At 36.7% G+C, this 21,730-nt stretch overlaps 1 protein-coding gene across 1 annotated transcript; it reads right to left on the minus strand.

Annotated features, from left to right (window-relative positions):
* Nucleotides 1–465: 465 nt before the first annotated feature.
* LOC139122435 (mitochondrial potassium channel ATP-binding subunit-like) lies at nucleotides 466–21,716 on the minus strand. Its single transcript, XM_070687809.1, is given in 16 exon segments — nucleotides 466–1,186; nucleotides 1,399–1,487; nucleotides 2,780–2,901; nucleotides 4,260–4,375; nucleotides 6,980–7,051; nucleotides 7,688–7,821; nucleotides 10,347–10,419; nucleotides 11,375–11,403; nucleotides 11,406–11,493; nucleotides 12,311–12,489; nucleotides 13,045–13,228; nucleotides 14,044–14,184; nucleotides 14,744–14,819; nucleotides 16,190–16,335; nucleotides 20,510–20,665; nucleotides 21,497–21,716. Coding segments are annotated over 16 exon segments (1,839 nt in total). The 5' UTR covers nucleotides 21,644–21,716; the 3' UTR covers nucleotides 466–1,099.
* Between the last annotated feature and the right edge of the window lie 14 nt (nucleotides 21,717–21,730).

Here is a 21,730-nt window from a genome sequence, read left to right on the forward strand (position 1 = left end):
GCAGTAAGACTGGCTTTATGCCGCTAGGGTTTGTGGGTAAAATGTATCCAGCTGTAGCCAACCTGGACAAGCACATTTCACAGCGCCCTCAAACAGTCGATTGTTTTCACTTGTCATACGCGGCGTAACAGAAAAAATTAAAACTTTCATAACTTCATTAATATCCAAGCCACGCCCACCAAAACCTTTTCAGTTCTAGCCATTTGAATTCTGAAGATGTCTACCAAATTTGACTGAAATACGTTCAGCCGTTTTGAGAAAATGGACCAACAGACAGACAGACAGACACACAGACAGACAGACATCGCTGCGACATATGCTCACGTGTTCACACGTGAGCAAAAAATGGGTTTCTCCAAACAGTGCACAGTATGTCAAACTAAAATTTGAGGTAAACATAATGTTTACTTGTATCAGTAACATCAGTCAACTTACACCTAATAACACACATTATCATCAGTATTTTACTTTTTTCCAAACTATGAATTTTATTGACAAAATATTACACATTTCATAACCTGATACAATCTTTAAAATTGTTTCATATACCAGTATATACATGCATACTGGATGGATTAAAATTCTGTCTCTGAAGCAAAAACCATATTCACACATCCACCATGCAAAGACATATGTGTCTCACGACGTGTTTCATGTAACATGCAAGCTGTATCAAATTGCATGGTAAAAAGACAAATCTACTTCAATTGATTGAAGTCCTTGAAATGTGTTGTGGAATACATGTAACCAATTCCTTGGTAGCTGTGGTCAACATTTTCTTTAAGTTCTTGTGGCACAAGATATACCAATCAGTCCTTTCATCACAAGATATACCAATGAGTCCTTTCATCACAAGATATACCACTCAGTCCTTTTATCACAAGATATACCACTCAGTCCTTTCTATTCACAGACCTCTCTCTTTCATGAAGGTATGATCTTTACAATATGTGTTTGATAGTTTGTTTCTTTCAATGGCAAATCATATTCTACCTCAGTACTAGCTTGATGAAGTCATTTTTCCAACCAAGGTGGAAACGCCAGATTTCTACAAGTCAGCTAGTTTAAAATTTTGGCACTTGCACATCTTACAATGTTATCAAAATGTACTGGTGTCTAAACTCTGCTGTTGTATCAGCTCTGCGTAAACTCCCTTCTTCCTCTTCAACTGTTCATGTGTTCCCATCTGAAAGAATGCACATCAAACAATTATTACACAGTCGTACAGGTAACAATTATTATGTGTCCACAACGTGTTGAGAGTTACTAAAGGTGCACAGTTATGGTGTCTGTTACCTGTTACAGCAGTACAACTGATTTTAAGTTAAGTCCTGGTCATGGGAGTTAATATTTTGACACCTGAAACAATTCATAGATATCAAGATACTGGTATCTTACCTCCACAATTTGTCCATTTGATATGACAGCTATGACATCAGCATTCTGTACTGTACTCAATCTGTGAGCAATAACCAGAACAGTGCGACCTGAAAGACAATAACAAATGACAATATCAGACGTAAACATCTTTAGCAATACACAACAATAAAAACAGACTTCATCTTGGAAGTTGGTGAAATTACTTAAAAAGTAATACATACTTCAAAACTGAAAGACTTAAACTTTTGCTTAAACTTTCCTCAAGGAAACTTAAAACCATTCCTTTTCAACAATAGGAGTATAAATTTGGGGCCACCAGCAAAATTTAGTACACATTACTCAAAAATTACCAACATCTGAAATTCAAAATGGTTTCCATCACCATATAAATCTATGGAGAAAAAAATTAAATTTTTGATTAAAAAATAAGGCGCTGAAAACTTTACTTACTTCATGAGTTTTGAAAGAGTAATGTAATAATTTGAGAGTTGGATATGTATCTCTGAGGTGCATTTTACCCAGACTGATATTTCTACAAAATTGTATCATTCCATGACAATCAGCAAATATATATGAAAAGGTTTTTAAAATTACTGATAATTAAAAAAGTATCATTTAACATTTTTTTGCATGGCGATGGTGATATTACCAACAACAAATGAGAAGTTTGCTCAGTCCATTTAGTACACAATCACCATTATTACATGCCTCGTATATCAAACGTCGTGCACTCAATAGAATTCGATGGTAACTTTATGATGACATTGCAGGCTGCATAGTCATCACTGGACTGAAAGTGAACCGGAACTATTTTAAACTTGACAACTTTTGGAATTGAAAATGTTTATATTACATGTTTTATACAGAAAATCCTGTTTTTAGAAAATTATGCTTAAAAAATTTTTATAAACTGCATAACAGTGATTCATATGTATCAATGCGCCATCTGATGATTAAAATATTCCATTTTTTACAGATTTTCGTTTACAATATAAATAAGCATACTATTATGTCATTTGCTAATAAACCTAAACATTTGGAGTGAAAACGGTGTAAGAGAGGCATGTAATAAAAATATTATAGCCCAAACAAGGGACTAGGTACCCTCGGGGCAGGAGACCATTTGCCCTCCTTACGTCGGGCAAATGGACACCTACCCTCGGGCACATAGTCCCTTGTGTGGGCTATAATATATAATATTGATACATAGAGATTAAACATGGCAAATTTTGTCATTTGTGTATATCATCTATCCAACTATCCAGTCACCAGACATTGTTGATGACATATGACAATTTATTCTAGGATCTGGTACAACGTTAATACCACTTCTACACTAATAATGTCCAAAATAGCACAATCTAAGCCACTAAGTATATTTCAAAACAGAAAAACTAACCTCTGATAACTCTATCTAATGCTTCCTGTACAACTCTCTCTGACTCTGCATCCAAAGCACTTGTAGCTTCATCCAAGATTAAGATGGATGGATTTTTAATCAGGGCTCTGGCAATAGCTATTCTGTAATACAAAATGGAAAATAATTGCTATTCTGTAATACAAAATGGAAAATAATTGCTATTCTGTAATACAAAATGGAAAATAATTGCTATTCTGTAATACAAAATGGAAAATAATTGCTATTCTGTAATACAAAATGGAAAATCTCAGTTCTACATGAGGCCAAGTGTAATTAAAACAACAGTCCACAGAATTGCCAATTTGAATTCTCAAGGTCAAAATATCCAAAATCTGTCACATGTACTTCAACTATGCACTTTTTTCTCCATCAGCGACAGTATTGTCCATGTATTATATCATCATAATTGTGCCAGTCATAAAAAGTCAAATACTAACATTTACTTTCAAATAAAAAGTGTCTTGGTTTTCAAATCACTAGAAAAAGAACTATCCTGGAAATCGGTGCGATAGTTTACAGCAACACTTATCACTTAGCTTTTCATTATTTTTAAAAATAATTTCTGTTTTGGAAATCAAGTACATTTTTCCTACTTCTCTCACTGGTATGTTGAAATACACAGCATTGGCTTTGTCAATACAATGCAATATTATTATACATCTACCATCTAGAACAATAGAATTTTGCGTGCGCTAAAAAGGCCGTACAGAACGCCCATTCCGTAACACGAACAGTTTCCTGGCACCCCATCCCCTGCGGCTGTATCTGCATGTTCACTGGTGAACGGTTTCAAGGAACACATTGGACATGTGCCACAACATGTCTCGTGCGTGCTCTTTATGTACGTGTGTGGTGCACACACTCAAGAGCTTGCAGAAGCGTGTCCCAGATAACGTTCCATACTGGCACGATAAAATCGGAAGAAAAATTGTTGACATTGCACAAAAACAGTCACTACTCTGACAATTTGATGCCCCAGTCAGGAATGTAAGATGTATAATAATAAGGTTATCACGAAAATACTGCGAAGTATGCACTTGGACATTGGCGCCGCGCATTGCTCTCCGCTTCTTGTCGAGCGATACACTGGGCCAATGTTCTCATAAATCCTTTCGTAATAACCTCATAATATTATTATTGACAAGTGAATTCTAGACAGCAGAGACATTGAACTTTACACAAACAGGTTGTGTTGACATGATGAACATGTTACTTTGCATTTAGGAGTAGAAGAAGAATGTATATTGTCTGACAGACAGAACATAAATGCTGTATATTCTATCAACAGTTAAAGTGGATGGAATTTTGACCTGCTCACCCCAATTTCTTGTAAACAGATCCAAAATCACAATTGACAACAATGGATTTGGGCCAAACCAACCTATAGTGAAATAGTTAAATAGGAGGTAACACTACACAGATGATATGAATAGGTGGGAAAATCTCTCAATATATGTACCTTTGCTTTTGTCCACCAGATACTGTAACACCTCTTTCGCCAAGTACTGTATCGTAACCTTTTGGGAAGTCCATGATAAAATCATCTGCATTGGCTAGTTTGCATGCTTCAATGACCTGATAATAAAAAAACTCTACATGTATGATATCATATCAAACACAAAAAACTTGACACAGCTAACATTGACTGACTGCCCTACCTTGTTTTTGACTTAATACCTTGAGTTGGTTAAAGTCAGTGAATTGCTAAAAAATAAAATCATTTGCAGTAGTTTCTCTGGTCTCTCTCCTATTTAATACAAACCTATTTGAAATTTGGTAGCCAAGGCCGGGTTTTCCTAGCGATTGAACGTGTTACCTGTGAGTCTGCGCAGTAAGTGAGTTGGTTTCTGCCGGATTCACCGACTTGGACTTTTTGCATATTACTGGCAGCTAGACAGACTGTATACACAGTGACGTAAAGTAAATACAAAATGATTGACAGCTCTCCCCTAGTTATTCTGACAATAAGGAGAACGCATCCACTTCCACACTGAATACGTTACATGCATAGCAAATATGGCATAAAGTTCGCACAAACTGATCGGTTGACCATCGCAAATCATGTGAGATACAAGAGAAAAGTTGTCGAAAGTTATATTCAGGGAAAATATGTGTTCGTCTGCACACCAACTGATAGCGGTTAATCACTTGCCTACAAAGACGCCTCACATTGTTCTGAAAGAGAACAGGCTAGAACTGTACTTATTGAAATCTCCTCCACATACATATATTGCTCAAATGAAGTAGCAAGCCTAGAAGTTGAACGAAAGATGACTGAACAGACTGAAAGCTGTGTACATCAGTGACCAGAAATTTTGATATAACTTGCGTAGCGGAAGGCTGGTTCAATTACATTTTTGGTGATGAACAGAGGTCGTGCTGACTTGTCGTGGTACTGATCACACTTGACATTTTAACAACAATGCCAGATAAGTTTTATGCACATATCTTGGGAGATCGAGAGATAACTCCTCCCAACATGCAAAATACAATGATGCCATCTTATGAATTTTAGATCAATAAATACAAACATCATCTCATAAATAATTTATAGCAATGTGCAAGAAAGCTAAGTCTGTGTTTCCAGGAGAAACTCTCCAGTATAGTGTTCACCACCCCACTCACCGTGTTCACCCTACTCAAGCGTTTCAAATGAAAACAGAACACAAATCATCATGTTAACCCCACTAAAACATTCACAAATCACAGACTTGAACCAAGTCTACTTACGGTAATATACCTTGTATGTACATTCCCATTATTCCGTGGTTATTCCACAAGTAAAATGGATTTGTACACAATATTAATCTTGGTTATTAAAGGCATGCGTTGGCACCAGACTGTCTCATCAGAAAATTTACCCACCGGATTACAATTTCAATGGAAAACAAAAGGCTATCACACCTCCATAATCCTCTTACAGACTAGAACAAAGGTGATCCCAGGGATCGCGAGCAGTGCCTTTAACTACATGCATCAACTACATGTATTTTATAATCCAGTATGAAATTTTTTTAAAATGGACATTTTGTCCCTGTATATTCATTCCTCCAGTTTTGCTAAACCTAACCCACAGCTTCTTTGGCTCATACAAGAGGGTTCCAAAATTCAGGAAAAGCACTCAATCACCTGAAGGCAGTATTTATATGACTGAAATTACACATGGCAGAGTTCTTCAGACCAAGTCTGTATCATCTAATCTGAGAAAACATTTCAAAGTGAGATATGGATATCCAGTAGTGCTGACTACAAAGCAATATTAAAATTAAAAAAGCAAATAAACGATAACTTTTGATTCCCTGGCGCACTTTAGCAGCTGGAAATGTTGATTTGTGCCATTTTAAGGTTATGATTCTCACTAATTCACACAAACCACTATCGTTTGTGGTTGGGTACACAGTGAATAGTCCCTCTGATGCAGAAAAAAAGGAACTATCAGAAGGGCTGTGCCCTGTATACCTCACCATAAGCGACTATGGCTCTAAGGTGTTCATGGCACTGGATCGATGAGACAGAATAAAGCAACTTTATACAGCAATACACTAAATGTTATTTTTAAACAAATATTTTCTGTTATACACTACATCATCTGGTCATTGCAAGGAACATGTAGGTAAGACACAGACTACCTCCATGCATGGAAGTGCATGGTCCACTGCGGGGAGTAAGCGAGTCATTGGGAAAAGAGACCAACATAATTTGGATTTTATTACAGAACCAAAACTGATGACAATTAAATACGTACCTGAAGATTCACGCTGAAGTTTACACAACCATTTGATTGACAGCGGTTTTCAATGAACAAAAGACCGTTTCGCGTCTAAGCTTTCAAACAAAATCCGCGAAAAGTAGGACTGAAGCAGATCGAGTTCAAAACTAAGCATTGTAATCAAGCGTTGATGTGTTTTTGATGTATTTACCATGACAGCAACATTGTTTTTTGTCACTTTTTTATCGAAACAAACTCAAAAATCTAGATTTTCTTGACTCTCTCCCTGTGTTGCTGGGTTGGAGCATATCGCTTTAATCTTGTTCCTTTTTATATTCTGCCCGCCCTTTAATAGAAATTACACTTCTTGATCATCAATGCTAGATCATACTGGATAATTAACATCAGAACCCAAAGTGATCACTATCAAGTAACTAAATCACAATGATACGACTCTGAAATCACCATACCTCCTCATCTGTTGCATCTGGTCTACCATATCTGACATTTTCTCTCACAGTAGTGGCAAATAAAACGGGCTCCTAAAAATGAAATTGGAGGAAATTAGCATTGACAGGGATCCAGCGGTCTATGGTCAAGGACTGGTAATATTTTTTACCTTGACCATTGTACTGTACTTCGATGAGTCAAGAGGCCATGTAAATCTTCGTGAACTGCATGACAAGTTTGTGTGAAAGGTGAAGGACAAGTAGATTGTGTGACCCGACAAACTTTGATACAGGTCAGGATAATAACAAAATACTGACTGGACTTGCTCATCTGATGGAGCATATAAAACATGTTTAATTGCAACAAAAACCTGTGGGCTTTAAATTTTCAACCATTAAAGAAACAAAACATTTGCAGGACACCTTGGTATTATTATAAGCATGTAGATGACATGATCTGCTTACTTGTCAATGATTGAAGTTTTACTTAAAGAACTCCTTTATTTTTAACACTCAGTAATGTTGATGAAACATTAACTTTTCAATTTGTTAACTGGTTGGAAATGGATTGAAAACTCTTAATTTTATGCAATCATGTTGAATATATTTAATTTATTCATAGAGAATATAGATTATCAATTTACAGATTGATTACTGGAACTACTCTGACTCAAGTTTTTAAAATTTTGAAATTGAAATCTCAATGTTGGAGTGTTTACAGTAACTTACCTGATTAATGAAGCCGATAACTCTACCTCTCAGCCAACTTGGATCTAATGATCTGATATCGTGACCATCAATTGTAACACTGCCATCTTTCACATCATAAAATCTCTCTAACAAAGCAGCAATTGTTGATTTCCCTGAAAATCAAAAAGACTTCAATTAGAACTTTTATTTACATACAAATTTTGCTCACAAGTATCTGCAAATATCTGCTGATATACAACTTTCTTCAAAGTCAGCCTCTTGATATAACATCTATGATCATATGCACCATTGATAAATTAAATACTATCTAAACAACTTTCTTTGTCTTAGAAAGGAAAAATTTGATAGGGAAAAATTGAAAATCAGTTCCTGCACATATTAAAAGATTTGTAGGGAAAGAAATTGAAATATAACCATCAGATATTATTTTCACAGAGTGCAATGTAAGTACCGTTACAGACATAGTCTGCACAATTTTTAATTTTAGTTGGAAAATGTATCCATAAATTTGGATTGCAAATGTAAATGTACCTATCGAGAGTTTTTCAAAACCGAATTCAATGTAAGATACAATCTTCTTAAAGAGATGCACTTAAAAGTTGACATACTGCATGCTTTTCAGAGAATTAATAAATTAATGTAAGAAGACTTGTTGTAAATGGGGTTTCCTGTCAGTCATGATGATATTTTACAATAATAAAAGATTTAAAAAAATCAGTTGCTGCACTATTGCAAAAGTTAAATATCTCTACCTGTAAGGAGAGTGGCTGTGATTCATGGAAATTCCTGTATGCAAGTAATATATTCAAACCTTTCCATTGCATTATTATTTTGAATAATTATAGCAAAATGATGTCATGTGCATGTTTCATTTTGGATTTCAGAAATGATGGATGCAATATGGACAGTTTGCAATGAGGGGGAGATTGGGCTTTCAAGCAAAGCTGAGTTTTACTTAGACTTGGTTCAAGTCGGTGAATTTTAAAAAAATAAAATCATTTATAATAGTTTCTCTTGTGTCTCTCCTATTTCGTACAAACCTATCCGGAATTTGGCAGCTCACGCCAGGTTTAACCAACGATTGAATGAGTCACGTTTGAGTCTGCGCAGTAGTGAGTTAGTTTCTGCCGGATTCACCGACTTGGACTTCTTGCAAAGTACAGGCGGTGAGACGAACTGTGTACACAGTGACGTAGAGCAAATACAAAATGATTGACAGCCCCCGCCGTTGTTCTGGCCAATAAGAAGAACACATGCTAATAAACCTCTGCATGCATTAAAAAGTTTGTTGTCATCTCTGTGCAAAGCTAGACATCGAGTACGTTTTATATCTGGGCGAATAATGGCATCAAGTTCGTACATTAACCGCGTTTTACAACTGATTGGTCGACCATCGCTTATCATGCGAGATTACCAAAGAAAGCTTGTTGAGAGTTACATGGAGGGAAAAGATGTGTTCGTCTGCGCACCAACCGGCAGCGGAAAATCACTGACATACGAAGTCACCCCACATTGTTTTGATTTCCATCACTTTGGGCATGTAAGAGAACAGGCTACAACTGTAAGGACGGTGTCTTTTTCCATCCTTGAATAACCGGCGACGATTTTCGCATTTTGCGACATGGGCCCCACAAACAACACAGATATTTTCACGCGTTTTCGGTGATACAACAGAGGTCGTGCTGACGTTTGTCGGAGTGATCGCACTCGACATTTTGTCAACAACGCCATGTGAGTTTTATGCACGTCTCGTTTGGGTCAATTGGTAACTCCTCCCATGTGTAAAATTTAGTGATGTCATCTTATGAATAATATATGAAGTAAAGAAAACGTCATCTCATGAATAATTTATAGCAACGCAGATCGTGCAAGAAAGCCAAGTCTGTGATTCCGGGTGAAACTCCGCTGTATAGCGCTCACTCCACTCATCGCGTTCACCTTACTCATCGCGTCCACTCACGCGCGCGTTTCACATGAAAGCAGAATACAAATCATTGCGTTCACTCCACTCAAACATTCACAAATCACAGACTTGAACCAAGTCTAAGTTTTACTGTGAAATCTACAGTTTGCATTTTGATTCAAATTTGTGTGTGTGTGTGTCAACTGTGAATCATGGCAGCCATCTTCAATACTTGATAAATGCAATTAATGCAGTAAGGAGTATTGAACTACCGTATTCTTAAGAAATGAATATTTGACCAGTTCTTGATACTAGTGCTGGATGCAAGATTTATCACCATATGTTATTAATGTTTTTGCTTTTACTATTCAGGTATTCTGAAGTACATGTATCGTTGTTACTGTTCTCACTTATAAAAGAAGCTTATTATATCAAATTATCAGATGACCATTTGGATGGAAAATTGTCAGCTGCAATGATCAGTAATATATCGAACTATTTCACTAAATGATGCATTTTCAGTTTAATCTCTCATAACCCATAACTTTCATCATCAATTTATGGAAGTTTCTGCCGTGATTTCCGCGGTTAAAATTCTACATTATCTGAACATGACCTTAAAACCAACATTTTACTACTTTGTTACTAGAAAAAGTACATTTACTGGTATCTATTGATAACAATAAAACTTTGTTAAGCTTGTCATCAGAAAACAATGATAGAGCATCTATGTTGATTGATGGTACTCAAATCAATGCAAAATGTAAGACTTACCTCCACCAGACAATCCACATAAAGCTACTGTCTGTCCATTCTTCAATTTTAAATTAAAATCTTGCAACACTTCCTGTGGACAAAACAGTCAACCATACAGTGTTTATATTACACCATGGCATGACAGCAACCATTGAGAATGTGACTATGACAACCTATCACCTTCAACCAGCAATGACTGATCTAAAATTGTATCGTTGATCAGCTGTTTTAGCTTTTGATCAATAAGAAAGTATTAAATGTAAGGAAGTGTTGATAAAATTCAATTGTACAGTGTATGGGATGAGAAGTAATTTAGGTAAAGCCACTCAGTCTATCATTTCGCCAGACTGAGTTTGGTGAACCACTGTAAAATAATTGATCAATTTACATTCATGCAGAAATCAAAAACTTGAATGGTAAGTTCAATGGCTTTACCTTGATACTGTCCATGGCAGCAATGAATGTTACATACTCACTTGAGGTGATTCAAAACACAAAACCCAAATGATGCTGCACTTTTTGGTATCTACCAGAAATTTGTACACTGCTAACTGCTGTTTGAACAAAGTGTAAACTGTTTCCTGGGGTTTCACTTGGTGTTCATATAATGTTAGATCAACCTCGGTGGAGTTCAGGATTGCTTTTCAAAATTCTTTCATGACTCAGAAAAAATACACAGATCTGCCGCTTTGCCTGAAGTGAATCATCAAAATAAAACTGAAACCAGTAGCAATTTCAATCACAGCATTTTAGAGGTAAATATATATATGAGCCAAGCTTATAGGCAAGTAGTTTTTATGACTGGGCTTGTAGTTTTGGCCTATAGTCCAATGGAGTAGACGATGATTCAGCTGATGACTACAATGTTGAATACAGGACTTGTTGAAACTGTGGCTAGGCTACTGATTTATATGGCTACTACATGTAGCCCATGGGGTAGTGGATTTTCTCACTCCTACATGTTCATCACACCTTGCAATCTCATTACTATTTTCTAATCCAGTCACAAGGGAGTGTACCCTAGTAATGGCAGCAAACTAATATACCTGTTCTGGCCTTGTTGGGTATGCAAACTGACATTCCTAAATTCCACATTACCAAATAGACTATGGTATGGAATGATTTTGCCACCCTCAACTGGCATTTCTGCTTCTTTTAAAATGTACTGCAAAAAAAGAAAAGAAATATAGATTACTCTTTGCTCAAAAACAAGCATTGTGGTCCTGTTTACAGGAATAGAATATTATATATTATTGCCTGAATACATGGGTTTATGTGCCCGAGAGCAGGTGACAGTTTGTCCGACACCAGGAGGGCAAATTGTCTCTTGCTGCGAGGGCACGTAAACCCATGTATTCAGGCAATAATATTTTTATTACATGCCTCTTCACAGTGAATGCTATATGACATTCAGTTACATGCAGGGCATTTTCAAACAATTTTACCATTATCGACCAGTATCAAAGCAGATTTTAACAAAAGTCAAAATAGCAGCGCACACATGGATATTTTACATCTAGTGTTAAGTGTAAACTTTGACGTCCAAGGGCTTCACTGGACAGGGTAACCACGGAAAGCGGTCAGTACGTCGTTCACCGGCCCGCTACCTCCCCAGATGTTTCCTATTCAAATCAATGCACTGATTTTCACTCACATCGAGGCATGTAATAAAGGCTGAACTAGGTTTAAATAGAAGAAGGTTCAGGTTTTCCAGTATTAAAACAATACAACATATTGGTCAAAATGGATCAAATAGATGGTCTACGATCAAATTGATCTCAGACCATGTGACAGTAACTTTGATTACCTGCTAGTTTTACTCCAGCCCTATAAGCATCATAGCATTATAGAAGGACACTTTGCTGTTTGAGAGAAAAATCTCCACATCAAAGCAAAAACAATCAAACAATGGTATTGGATCAATACCAATTTATGTCATGTCATTTTACAAAAGTGTGTATTTGTAAGCAGGGACGTCTTACCTCAAATACCCTGGCTCCAGCACTCATGCCTCTAACTGCCTGACCAAAGAGAACTGACATACTGGCTAGTGACCTTTGAACTGTCTGAACAGCCACTAAGAATGACATGAGATCACCAGCTTTCATCTCATTGGCTGACACCAAGTATCCACCAGTATAGAGAACACACAACACAATCCCTGATAGACAAACACAATGTTGATATGATTAATGAATACAGTGGTGGAAAGTCTCTGAATCAGTAACATTTGATGACAACAACATCAAATTAAAATAATATGAATGAACCTTTTTTTTCCATTTGATGAAAACAACCGTGAAAGTACTCTACTAGTCTAGGACCTCTCCTCTGCTATGTTATACTGAAGCCTTTGGTGCAAGTGTAGCATGTTCCGTAAAAAGGGAACAGCAAGAAACTCCTGGAGTTTGATATTGTGAAGAAAACATTCACATTGCTGGTATTCTTAATATTGCTCTGTTCAATAAACTGTCATGAGAAACAATGATCGATTGCCATCGCAGTCTGTATTACAATTTAAATAAAAGCACTTACAAGTTACAAGGATGTGACAGTTTTGTGTTCATAGTCCACAGCATGACAGAGATGGACTTTGACATAACTGATAAATTGATCCAGACGTGAACATTTCAAACTCTGTTTACAAATCAATACATTCATGTCACACATTTGCTCCAAAAGCATTTTTCACAATGGTTTATGGGTAAAACCTTACCATTTAATGCAAAGTTAGCTGCTCCTTGAAAAAATCCAATACCCAACCCTAACTTTAAATTAGAACTACTGGCTTTATCCAACTCTGCTCTGTATAACTCATGTTCTTTGGTTTCCATGGCAAAGGCTCGCACTGTTCGAATGTTTCCAAGAGCTTCATCTGCAACTGATGTTGCCATAGCAACCTACAGCAAATGAGTAGACAAAACTGTCATAAAAGTCAGGAGTAGATTATTTAAACAGAAAAGCACAAAAATGTAGTCGTTAGATCTTAAAATCTACGCCTCACAGGTTGGAATGATACAGCATATCCCCGGTATATATAAAGTATCTCAGGTATCATGTAACAAGGCCATGATAGAGTATCTTGGAAACTGTTTGTTATTCCACTCTGATATGACTGTTGCTGCACATGTAAATTCTACAAATTAGTCAAACAAGAAATCATATTTTTTTCCAAATTAACATGTACTTAGTCTAAGCATTTTACTGAAGTTAAAGAGGGATCTAGAACATTGAGAAGAAATCAATGTTAAATTAAAGATGTGCATAGAGAACAATAGCTTTGCTTCATAGACGACATGACATGAAAGCTACTGTGAACGTAAGTCATACCAATAAGGTCACAGAATATTGATATCATCTGTTTCACTTCTGTGGAGACCCGTTATTAGTGATATCATCATTAAGAGATGAAAATGATGTAAACAGTGTTTGGCTGCAAAAGTCTGAGAAATTTTCTAAGATAATAACAGTTTGGAAATTGCAACTTGTAGACTGGCATAATGCTACAAGTATGGACATCTTGATCCTCCATGTAGGTTCCTACAACCATTGAAAGGCTATGCTACACTCAACAAGTGAAAACTTCACTTTTCCTAGAATTCGCAAAATTGACAAACACCAGCCAGGGAATGGAGGATATAATTGCTGTTTTTACTTGTGGTTTGTTGGCATAGTAACTTGGTAATATGAAGGAAACCAATCAGCATCACCATACCTGTTCTTGTGCTTGTCTTGATAGCTTACGTAATACATGTCCAATGATAGTACCACCTAATACCATTACAGGAACTATGACAATCATCACAGCTGTCAATTTGGGTGATAACATGTAAATAGACGCCACACATCCTATGACCTGCATTGACATAGGCAAACAATAGTGTTATAAGCAGTGTGAGACACATATCCATAAATTTTACACATGTATCCTAACTTTCATGGATATTAATACTTTTACTCCATCATCAAAGGGGCAAGACATCCAGTGAGATGATGAGGTACCCAAAGTCACTACCAAATTGACCCAAAGTCACTACCAAATCATGTAATGTGGAGTACCATATGCTGGAAGGACTATTCTAAAAGGTACAACACAATGCTAGAGTGTCAAACTAACCATCCTCTGATAGTGAGTCTGTGTACAGCCATACTGTCCTTTGATGGTGAGTCTAGCTCACTACCCACTGGGCCATGATGCTGCCAATTATAAGACAGTAATATAGAACAACTTCAAACTACTTAAATTCCAAAGTGAGGATTTCATGTTAAACATACCACTGTGTAATGGACTCAACAATGGTGAAACAAAAACTTGTTTTGGGTGAAGTGTTTAATAGCTAGGATATACTTTTGATATTGACACACTGTCATTCTAGCTGTGGTGAAAGTATCACTGATAAAAACATTCACTTTACCTGAGTAGTGCTGCGCAATCCCTGAGAAATGCATAATTTAAATGAACTTTTAAAATCTTGAACATCAGCAGTCAACCTGAAATGAAATATTAGAATGCCATTTTAATATAACTCCTTCATTAGATCTTATTATTCTTACACAAACTCTGATCTTGACTCGCTTAGTCATTATATTTTTATATTTGTTGTAAACTATTTATGATTAGCTCTACTGGTAAAGCTACACCAAATTACAAGTCATAAGAGTTGACGCTACCATGACTTAGATTTAAACGATATTATAATGTGACAAAAATATGTAAAATCATCACAGCTTTCAGAAGGATCATCTGTCAGCATTGTCTCATGTGACAGTACAATAACTTCCAGGATTGGAGATGTATTATCAGCCCTTACTCTGTATAACATGTGTATGATATGAACTTGCGTTGTTTGTACAATGTAAACATGGTGAGCACTAAATGATGTGTGAAAATCCTCATTTTGTTGAAAACATCTTGTCAATTCAAATATCATAAAATGATGATGTCTCACCTTTTAGAAAATATAAATTTGATCCATCTTTCAAAGCAATATTGAATAAATTGGGAAAAATATAAGAGTATTCTAAACAATATGTTACTTCTTTCAATTGACAGTACAGGGTTGAATTTAAAATCTGAGACAAAATTGATCTCAATAAAAATACCGCAATTATACGGTGTCACTCAAATTTGATCAGAATTGGTATATACCAGTATGGGTTACCAATGATCAACAATAAATATTGTTTCTATCTGTTCAGTGGAGGAAAATTCTACGTTGATGTTGTGACAATGATTTCTGCACAGTACAACCAGAAAAACAACAAGAAATATTTAAACCAGAAAAACAAGAATGACAAAAGTAATTAAGGTCTAACTTTAGGTACTGGAGGTCAACTTTAGCAACATGCATAGCAGAAACAAGCCCCTCTTAGTTTAGTATAGACGGTCTTCCCCCATCTACTGTCTATGGTTTCAGCTGGTCTGTTACAATATATAATATGTAACAGTTCATAAACAATGACAGGAAATGAGTCAAGATCAGTGGAGTTGGCCTGTTTCTCACTGGCATGCCTCCTGCACATTTGCAGGATTTCACTTTTCTTACCTCATTTGCACATTTTTGACACTGATGTGTTCATTTGAACAAATTCACATCTCAACCCCTGCATCTACTGTACCCAATTACTGAGATGGTAGCTTTGGCGGTATGGGAGCCTTTGTGTGTGACGGACATACATCAGCACATACCCACAAATATACAGACATATACAGACATGCAAATCAGATGCAAATGAACTGATTCAGCTTATACGATAACCTCACATTGGTATACCAAATGTGAGCTAAAAATCAAAGTTCAATGAAAAGAAGCGGCTGTCTCTACAAGGTTGAAAACAGAAATAAATGAAAATGAAATAACCTGCTGACGAGTTCTCCAGTTCTGTTGACATCAAAGAATGCAATGTCTTGATTCAAAAGAGAGTGAAACAATGCAGCTCTCATCCTATTGGCTAACCTTTCACCAATCGATGACAGCATTGCAATGTATCCAAAAGTTAAAACTGCCTGAAAAAAATCATACAGGAAATGGTATTCATAAAAATAAACATTAACACACAGAGTTGACAAATCGTGACAATAATATTTGCATTTCCTGTCATTTTGCATATCAAACGGTTGCTTTCTCTGATCCCTGACATTTGTTGAAATATTTAGTATCCAGCTTGTAGATCCAGACTCCATGTATGAATATATGGTGCATTTCATTGACTGTTCAAAAATCGTTTGTATTTGAACAGATAATCTAATCCATGCTAGGGGTTCTAAACAGGTATCTCATGTGTTACATTCTGAAATTTTGGAAAATTTAGTGTAAACTTGTAGGAGCTGAAACGTTTTAAAATAGAGCTGTGAAAATTTGTATATGTATGCAGTGTGCGAAATTAAGAGAAAATAGCTTCAGGTCATAAGGACCTGCACCAAGCCAAAGCTTCAGGTCCTTACACAAAACTCCCGGTCCTCAATAAAGGCAGTTGTTAACGACCATTAAAGTCAACTTCTTCACCAATACTATGCTTCTGAATGTTGTAATATTTACTTTTTCATGTCCTTTTATCAATAGAGTCAGCAAGTATTCACTCCAAAGGACTATTGTTCACATAAATTGCAGAATAGTGTAAGTGAATGATCATGAAATATTCATCTACATGATCTGGAATCTGACAGGATCTGTCATGCGCACATATTTATCAATTTTTTCCACCACGGGGGGGGGGGGGGACAATGGGACAACAGGAGAATTTGACATTTTTCTAGCCATGTCAAATCCCCCACTCTTGGACTATAAAATGATGTCAAACACCCAGGGGCCGGGGAATACAGGCTCATTCACTGGCTACATGTGGCTGATGAAAGCGAGAAAGTTTGTCTCTCATGACTTTCTATGGGGAATGTTGTTCTCTACATTGCTGTGTACAATTGTACACTACACCAGGGCATTATTGTGATTTTAAAATGGTAAGCGAGCTGAAAATCACTTCTGAAATAAGCCAACGCAGCTGGTAGAAGAGTGAGTGAATAACTTAGTACCCTGAGTAAGGGGAGTGTATGAATAAATTTTTATGCCAACATTGATCACTACGACTTTTTTATTGTAATGTAAAACAGAAGGGAGAAAATACCTAGTATGTATTTTGATATGACGTATGGATTACTTTCAAAATTTTTCAAAAAATAAATATGCTTAAATTTGACCTCTGTTGCATTCATGAAGAAACAGATGAGGTTGTACTTTCAATTAAAAGGACAAGTATCATAACTTTTTTTCAATTATACAAATTGCAGACAAGATGAATGTCACACGTCTCTACTCGCGGAAATGAATGCATATTTTCTGATCGAAAAGTTTTGCCAGAGCGATTGCTGGGTCTCATCGCCCTTTGAAAGCTTAAAGTTATCAAGATGACTCTGAAAAGTTTGACAGACACTCGATACTGCTGAAAACCATCGACTCGATCAGTTAATGATACCATAAAATCTGAAAAGGTGTAATTTTTTGCGACATTTAGGCCTATACAGTCCAGGATGACGGTGAGTTTTGCCTGCCTGTCGTAAAACGGTATACATCGAAACAATTTGAAGCCCTACTCTCGGCCTCTGAGAGTATACACAACGGATCGTGCAACTCGACAAAACTGTTAATGATAAGGCCGCTCTGTTTTATAAAATGTACACTTGTTATCACGATATATCGTGGTAACAGTCGGCCTTGTGAACTTTGGTTAAAGACCAACGAGCAAGCAAGATGTTCTAGCGGTCCACAAACAAACGCAGCGAAACGTGAACTTGACTGTCGACTGCAAGTAGCACAATTGGCTGTCGTGTAACATCAAATCCTTGTATCGGGCGTAGTTCAAAACCATAGAGGTAAAAAAATACCTCCATGTTCAAAACCTAAAATGTTTTAGTCAACAGCACTGTTCTTGTGGGAGGTTTTTGTCTTAAACTCTTCCATGAACCGCTTATGTTTTGAGCGCTTCAATGGAAAATCAAAGCGAGGAAAATGGAGTCAGTTCGATAAAATTAAGGGCTGTATTGTGTACATTTGTGTACATGTAAATTCCAAACACTTAAAGTGTGGAACTAGTGAAGTGATACTAGGTGTTGTTATCATATATGACACAGATATGTTAACATTACCAGGGTTACACTCACTAGACGAGTATTATAATAATATTGTGTCACATTGTTGCACCAAAATCAATCCATTCCATTGCTAGATCAAGAATCTGCATGCACGGACGTAATTCATACTGATCTGAATGTAATCAGCTGCACCGTGCTATGCACGTCGATCGGAGGGATTAGACTCTTCGTAACTGTAAAAAGTCGCAAGACAAAAAATTACTATTGTCAACCCCCCGGGTCTGGCGTACCATAGAGATCGAATTCCCCACTATCAGGACGCGAAGCGCGATCAATAGAGAGGTTTAGATTTCATACGGGAACGGAACGGGAACGGTACGTCATCAGATCTGCGTGCTCTCATCATGTTCTGATGATGTCACGCGTTCACTTGTTGTTTGGCAGTCGTTTTCTACGTGAAACGGCCACTTTTCTCGTACACCTTTTCCGAGAGCGATTTTCACGCTCGCTTCGCCATAGACTTGATATTCAAAACTGACATTCCTTTCGTTTTGTATTGTTGCTCTTGGTTTTATCGATCGCCGTCTGATTTTGAGATATTTTAGGTAACAAAAAGGAAAAATATCTCCTGCAGTGCACTCGCACACAACGGCACACGCGTGGCAGACGTTGTTACACTGCACTGCTGATAACGTTCAGTCTGGACTGAAATTAATATTGTCATTTGTTTTACCTCACGGTTTTTCAAACACAATGTAAAATTTCAGTAGGGATTTCAGGTTTTTATATCTGTGTTCTATTAACCTGATATCGGAGCAAAATCCTGTAGACAATGCGACTGTGTGAGTCGGGTGTGTGAGTCGGCACGCACACGTCTTAATCTAGACTTGCTTCAAGTCTATAAAATCAAAATAGAGCGACATGATATTGTTTGTATATAAACTTCAGTAGACTGTAGATCGTTAGGTGAATACAGACATGTGAACCTTGCTCGGCTAGCCAATTACTGCTGCCGTGGAAAGCAAGTGGAAAGCAAAGCGACAGGGCCGGTGAAGTCTTAATCCGAATCTGTGCAGAACGTTACGCGTACGGAACGCGTCGCCACTCTACGTTACATTCTCGCTACGGACGAAATCTTAACCTCTCTATCACCCCTGTTGCACCGCACTCCCAGGGTGGAAAACATCGATAGGTGCATGACATTCAAGTCTGAATCACATGATTCAGAGTCAGTCATCATCTGCATCTGTTACATCTGTTACAGGTCTTGATGGAGAAATTTTCATTATTTATTCCAAATTCCAGTCAGTCATAAGGACCGACATGTTGCTAAAAACTTTCGGCCCGACGAGAAATCTGTCGGTCTCGGACCGTCGGACCGACGTTAATTTCGCACACTGTATGTATGATGTCACTGACCAATCACGCGACAAACCTGCCTATTTTGGAATAGTATGGTTCTGTACATCTTTATTATGCAAAGAAAACCATGAAAACTTTGCATTTTGATTGATTTTGGAAATTATCCTTAGCAACCGTTGCTTAGCAATTTGAATCCTTCGGTATCACCAAGTGTATACACAGACTCTCAAGAAACTTGAGTCTAAGTTGTAAGCAGGCATCTTTTGTCCAATGTCACTATCTCACAAAAACATTAAAATTACTTTGAAAAGGAATAGCTTTTGCAAACAAACTTTTGCAGTACAAACTTTGAATAAATCAACATTTCAACTGACAAGACAGAGAAATCGCTATCAGAAGATGTTGTAGATACAGTCTTCATTTATAAGTCATATTCAGAGTTTATATGAACAGATAAAACAAAGAATTGATCAATAATATATCTTAAAATTAATAATTGTGCATGGTGTATTATTTATTAATTTGACATTCACACAGTTTAGCTGTGGCACATGGCTAAGAAGCTCTAGCTCTATAAGCCATGCAGCCATGGCCAGATTGGAATATATCTGCTTGTAACATGTAAATATTCTACAGTAACAATATCTTAAAGCTATCATTGAGAATTTCAAATACTTTTGAATAAAAGGTGCAATGTTGCAAAGGTGGTATGTACCATAAATAGAAAACTGACCTGAGTTGCATAGAGTGAAATGAGTCTGATAGCTGGCTTCTTCATTTCATCAAAGTAGTCGTCAGCATTGTCAGATGTAAATTTAGATACCACATCAACAAGATCTCCAATCATCATTGGCATCTTTATATTCACAATAGCAACAGCAAATGCACTCTGAAAAAAGAACAATGTGAATTCTTACAGACTAAATTTCTATGTGGCAAAAAGGTGAATAAAAAAAACAGAGAATCAATAAATATTTTGGGACATTATGGACATTATAGTATCTGCTAAGCAAGATTCATACACAGCACCATCTGTGAAATCAATCGGGTAGTTATTTAGAGTAAACATTGCTGTATATGTTGCATTGGTAGATATGGAATATCTTAGTGCGCACAAGGAATACATAAACTTTGGTCCATAGCTATCAATAGTTTGTAGGTTTAGTCAAGGATGAATATTTTGGGGAAGAAGGAAGAATCATCAGTAGAGTGCCCAAGGGAGTCATTAGGGTAAAGGTTAGGCATGGAGTACCTAGCTACATGTAATGATGTAAATGAGCTCTATGAATACCTTTTCAAAGTTGTTCATTTCCAATGCTGTTCCATACCTTGTTTCCATGGCATTATACAAATTAAGCAAAAACTTCTACACAGCATGATCATATTTTGGCTTGCACTGGTTCTGACTTTGTAATTCAAATGTTTGACAAACAAGTGCAAACTAATCAACTTACATGGTAATGAATACATGATGAGCAAATAGATTATTATGGTGGTCAAGGTCATCATCATTTATGACATCAATTTCTATTCTATTCTTCCTTGCTTCGGCACTAATACATCTGGTGGCATTCATCTCTGGGAAACAAGCAAGTCACCACAAGGCACACTGAACCTATTCTATATGTATCTATAACATAACGTTTGTACCAATGTTGTCCAACATAACAGACTGAACTATTATAAAAGACATGAAACAATGTCTATGCAAGATACTCACCAATAATGCAAGAATTAAATGAAACAATTCCGGCCATAAAAATTTCCAGAACTCATTCCATCTAAATGGTGGTGCTTCCTTCAAATTCCTGTTAGCAATAACTCTTCCACTAGTTTTCACTTTGCATTGCACACCATACAGCTTCATATGATGGACATAACCAGCAACTCCAACACCTCCACAAACTTTCAAAGTCAACCAAATTTACGGTATCTAGTCCTAGAATGTGATTCA

The sequence above is a fragment of the Ptychodera flava genome, chromosome 22, assembly GCF_041260155.1.
Source record: "Ptychodera flava strain L36383 chromosome 22, AS_Pfla_20210202, whole genome shotgun sequence".
Taxonomy (NCBI): domain Eukaryota; kingdom Metazoa; phylum Hemichordata; class Enteropneusta; family Ptychoderidae; genus Ptychodera; species Ptychodera flava.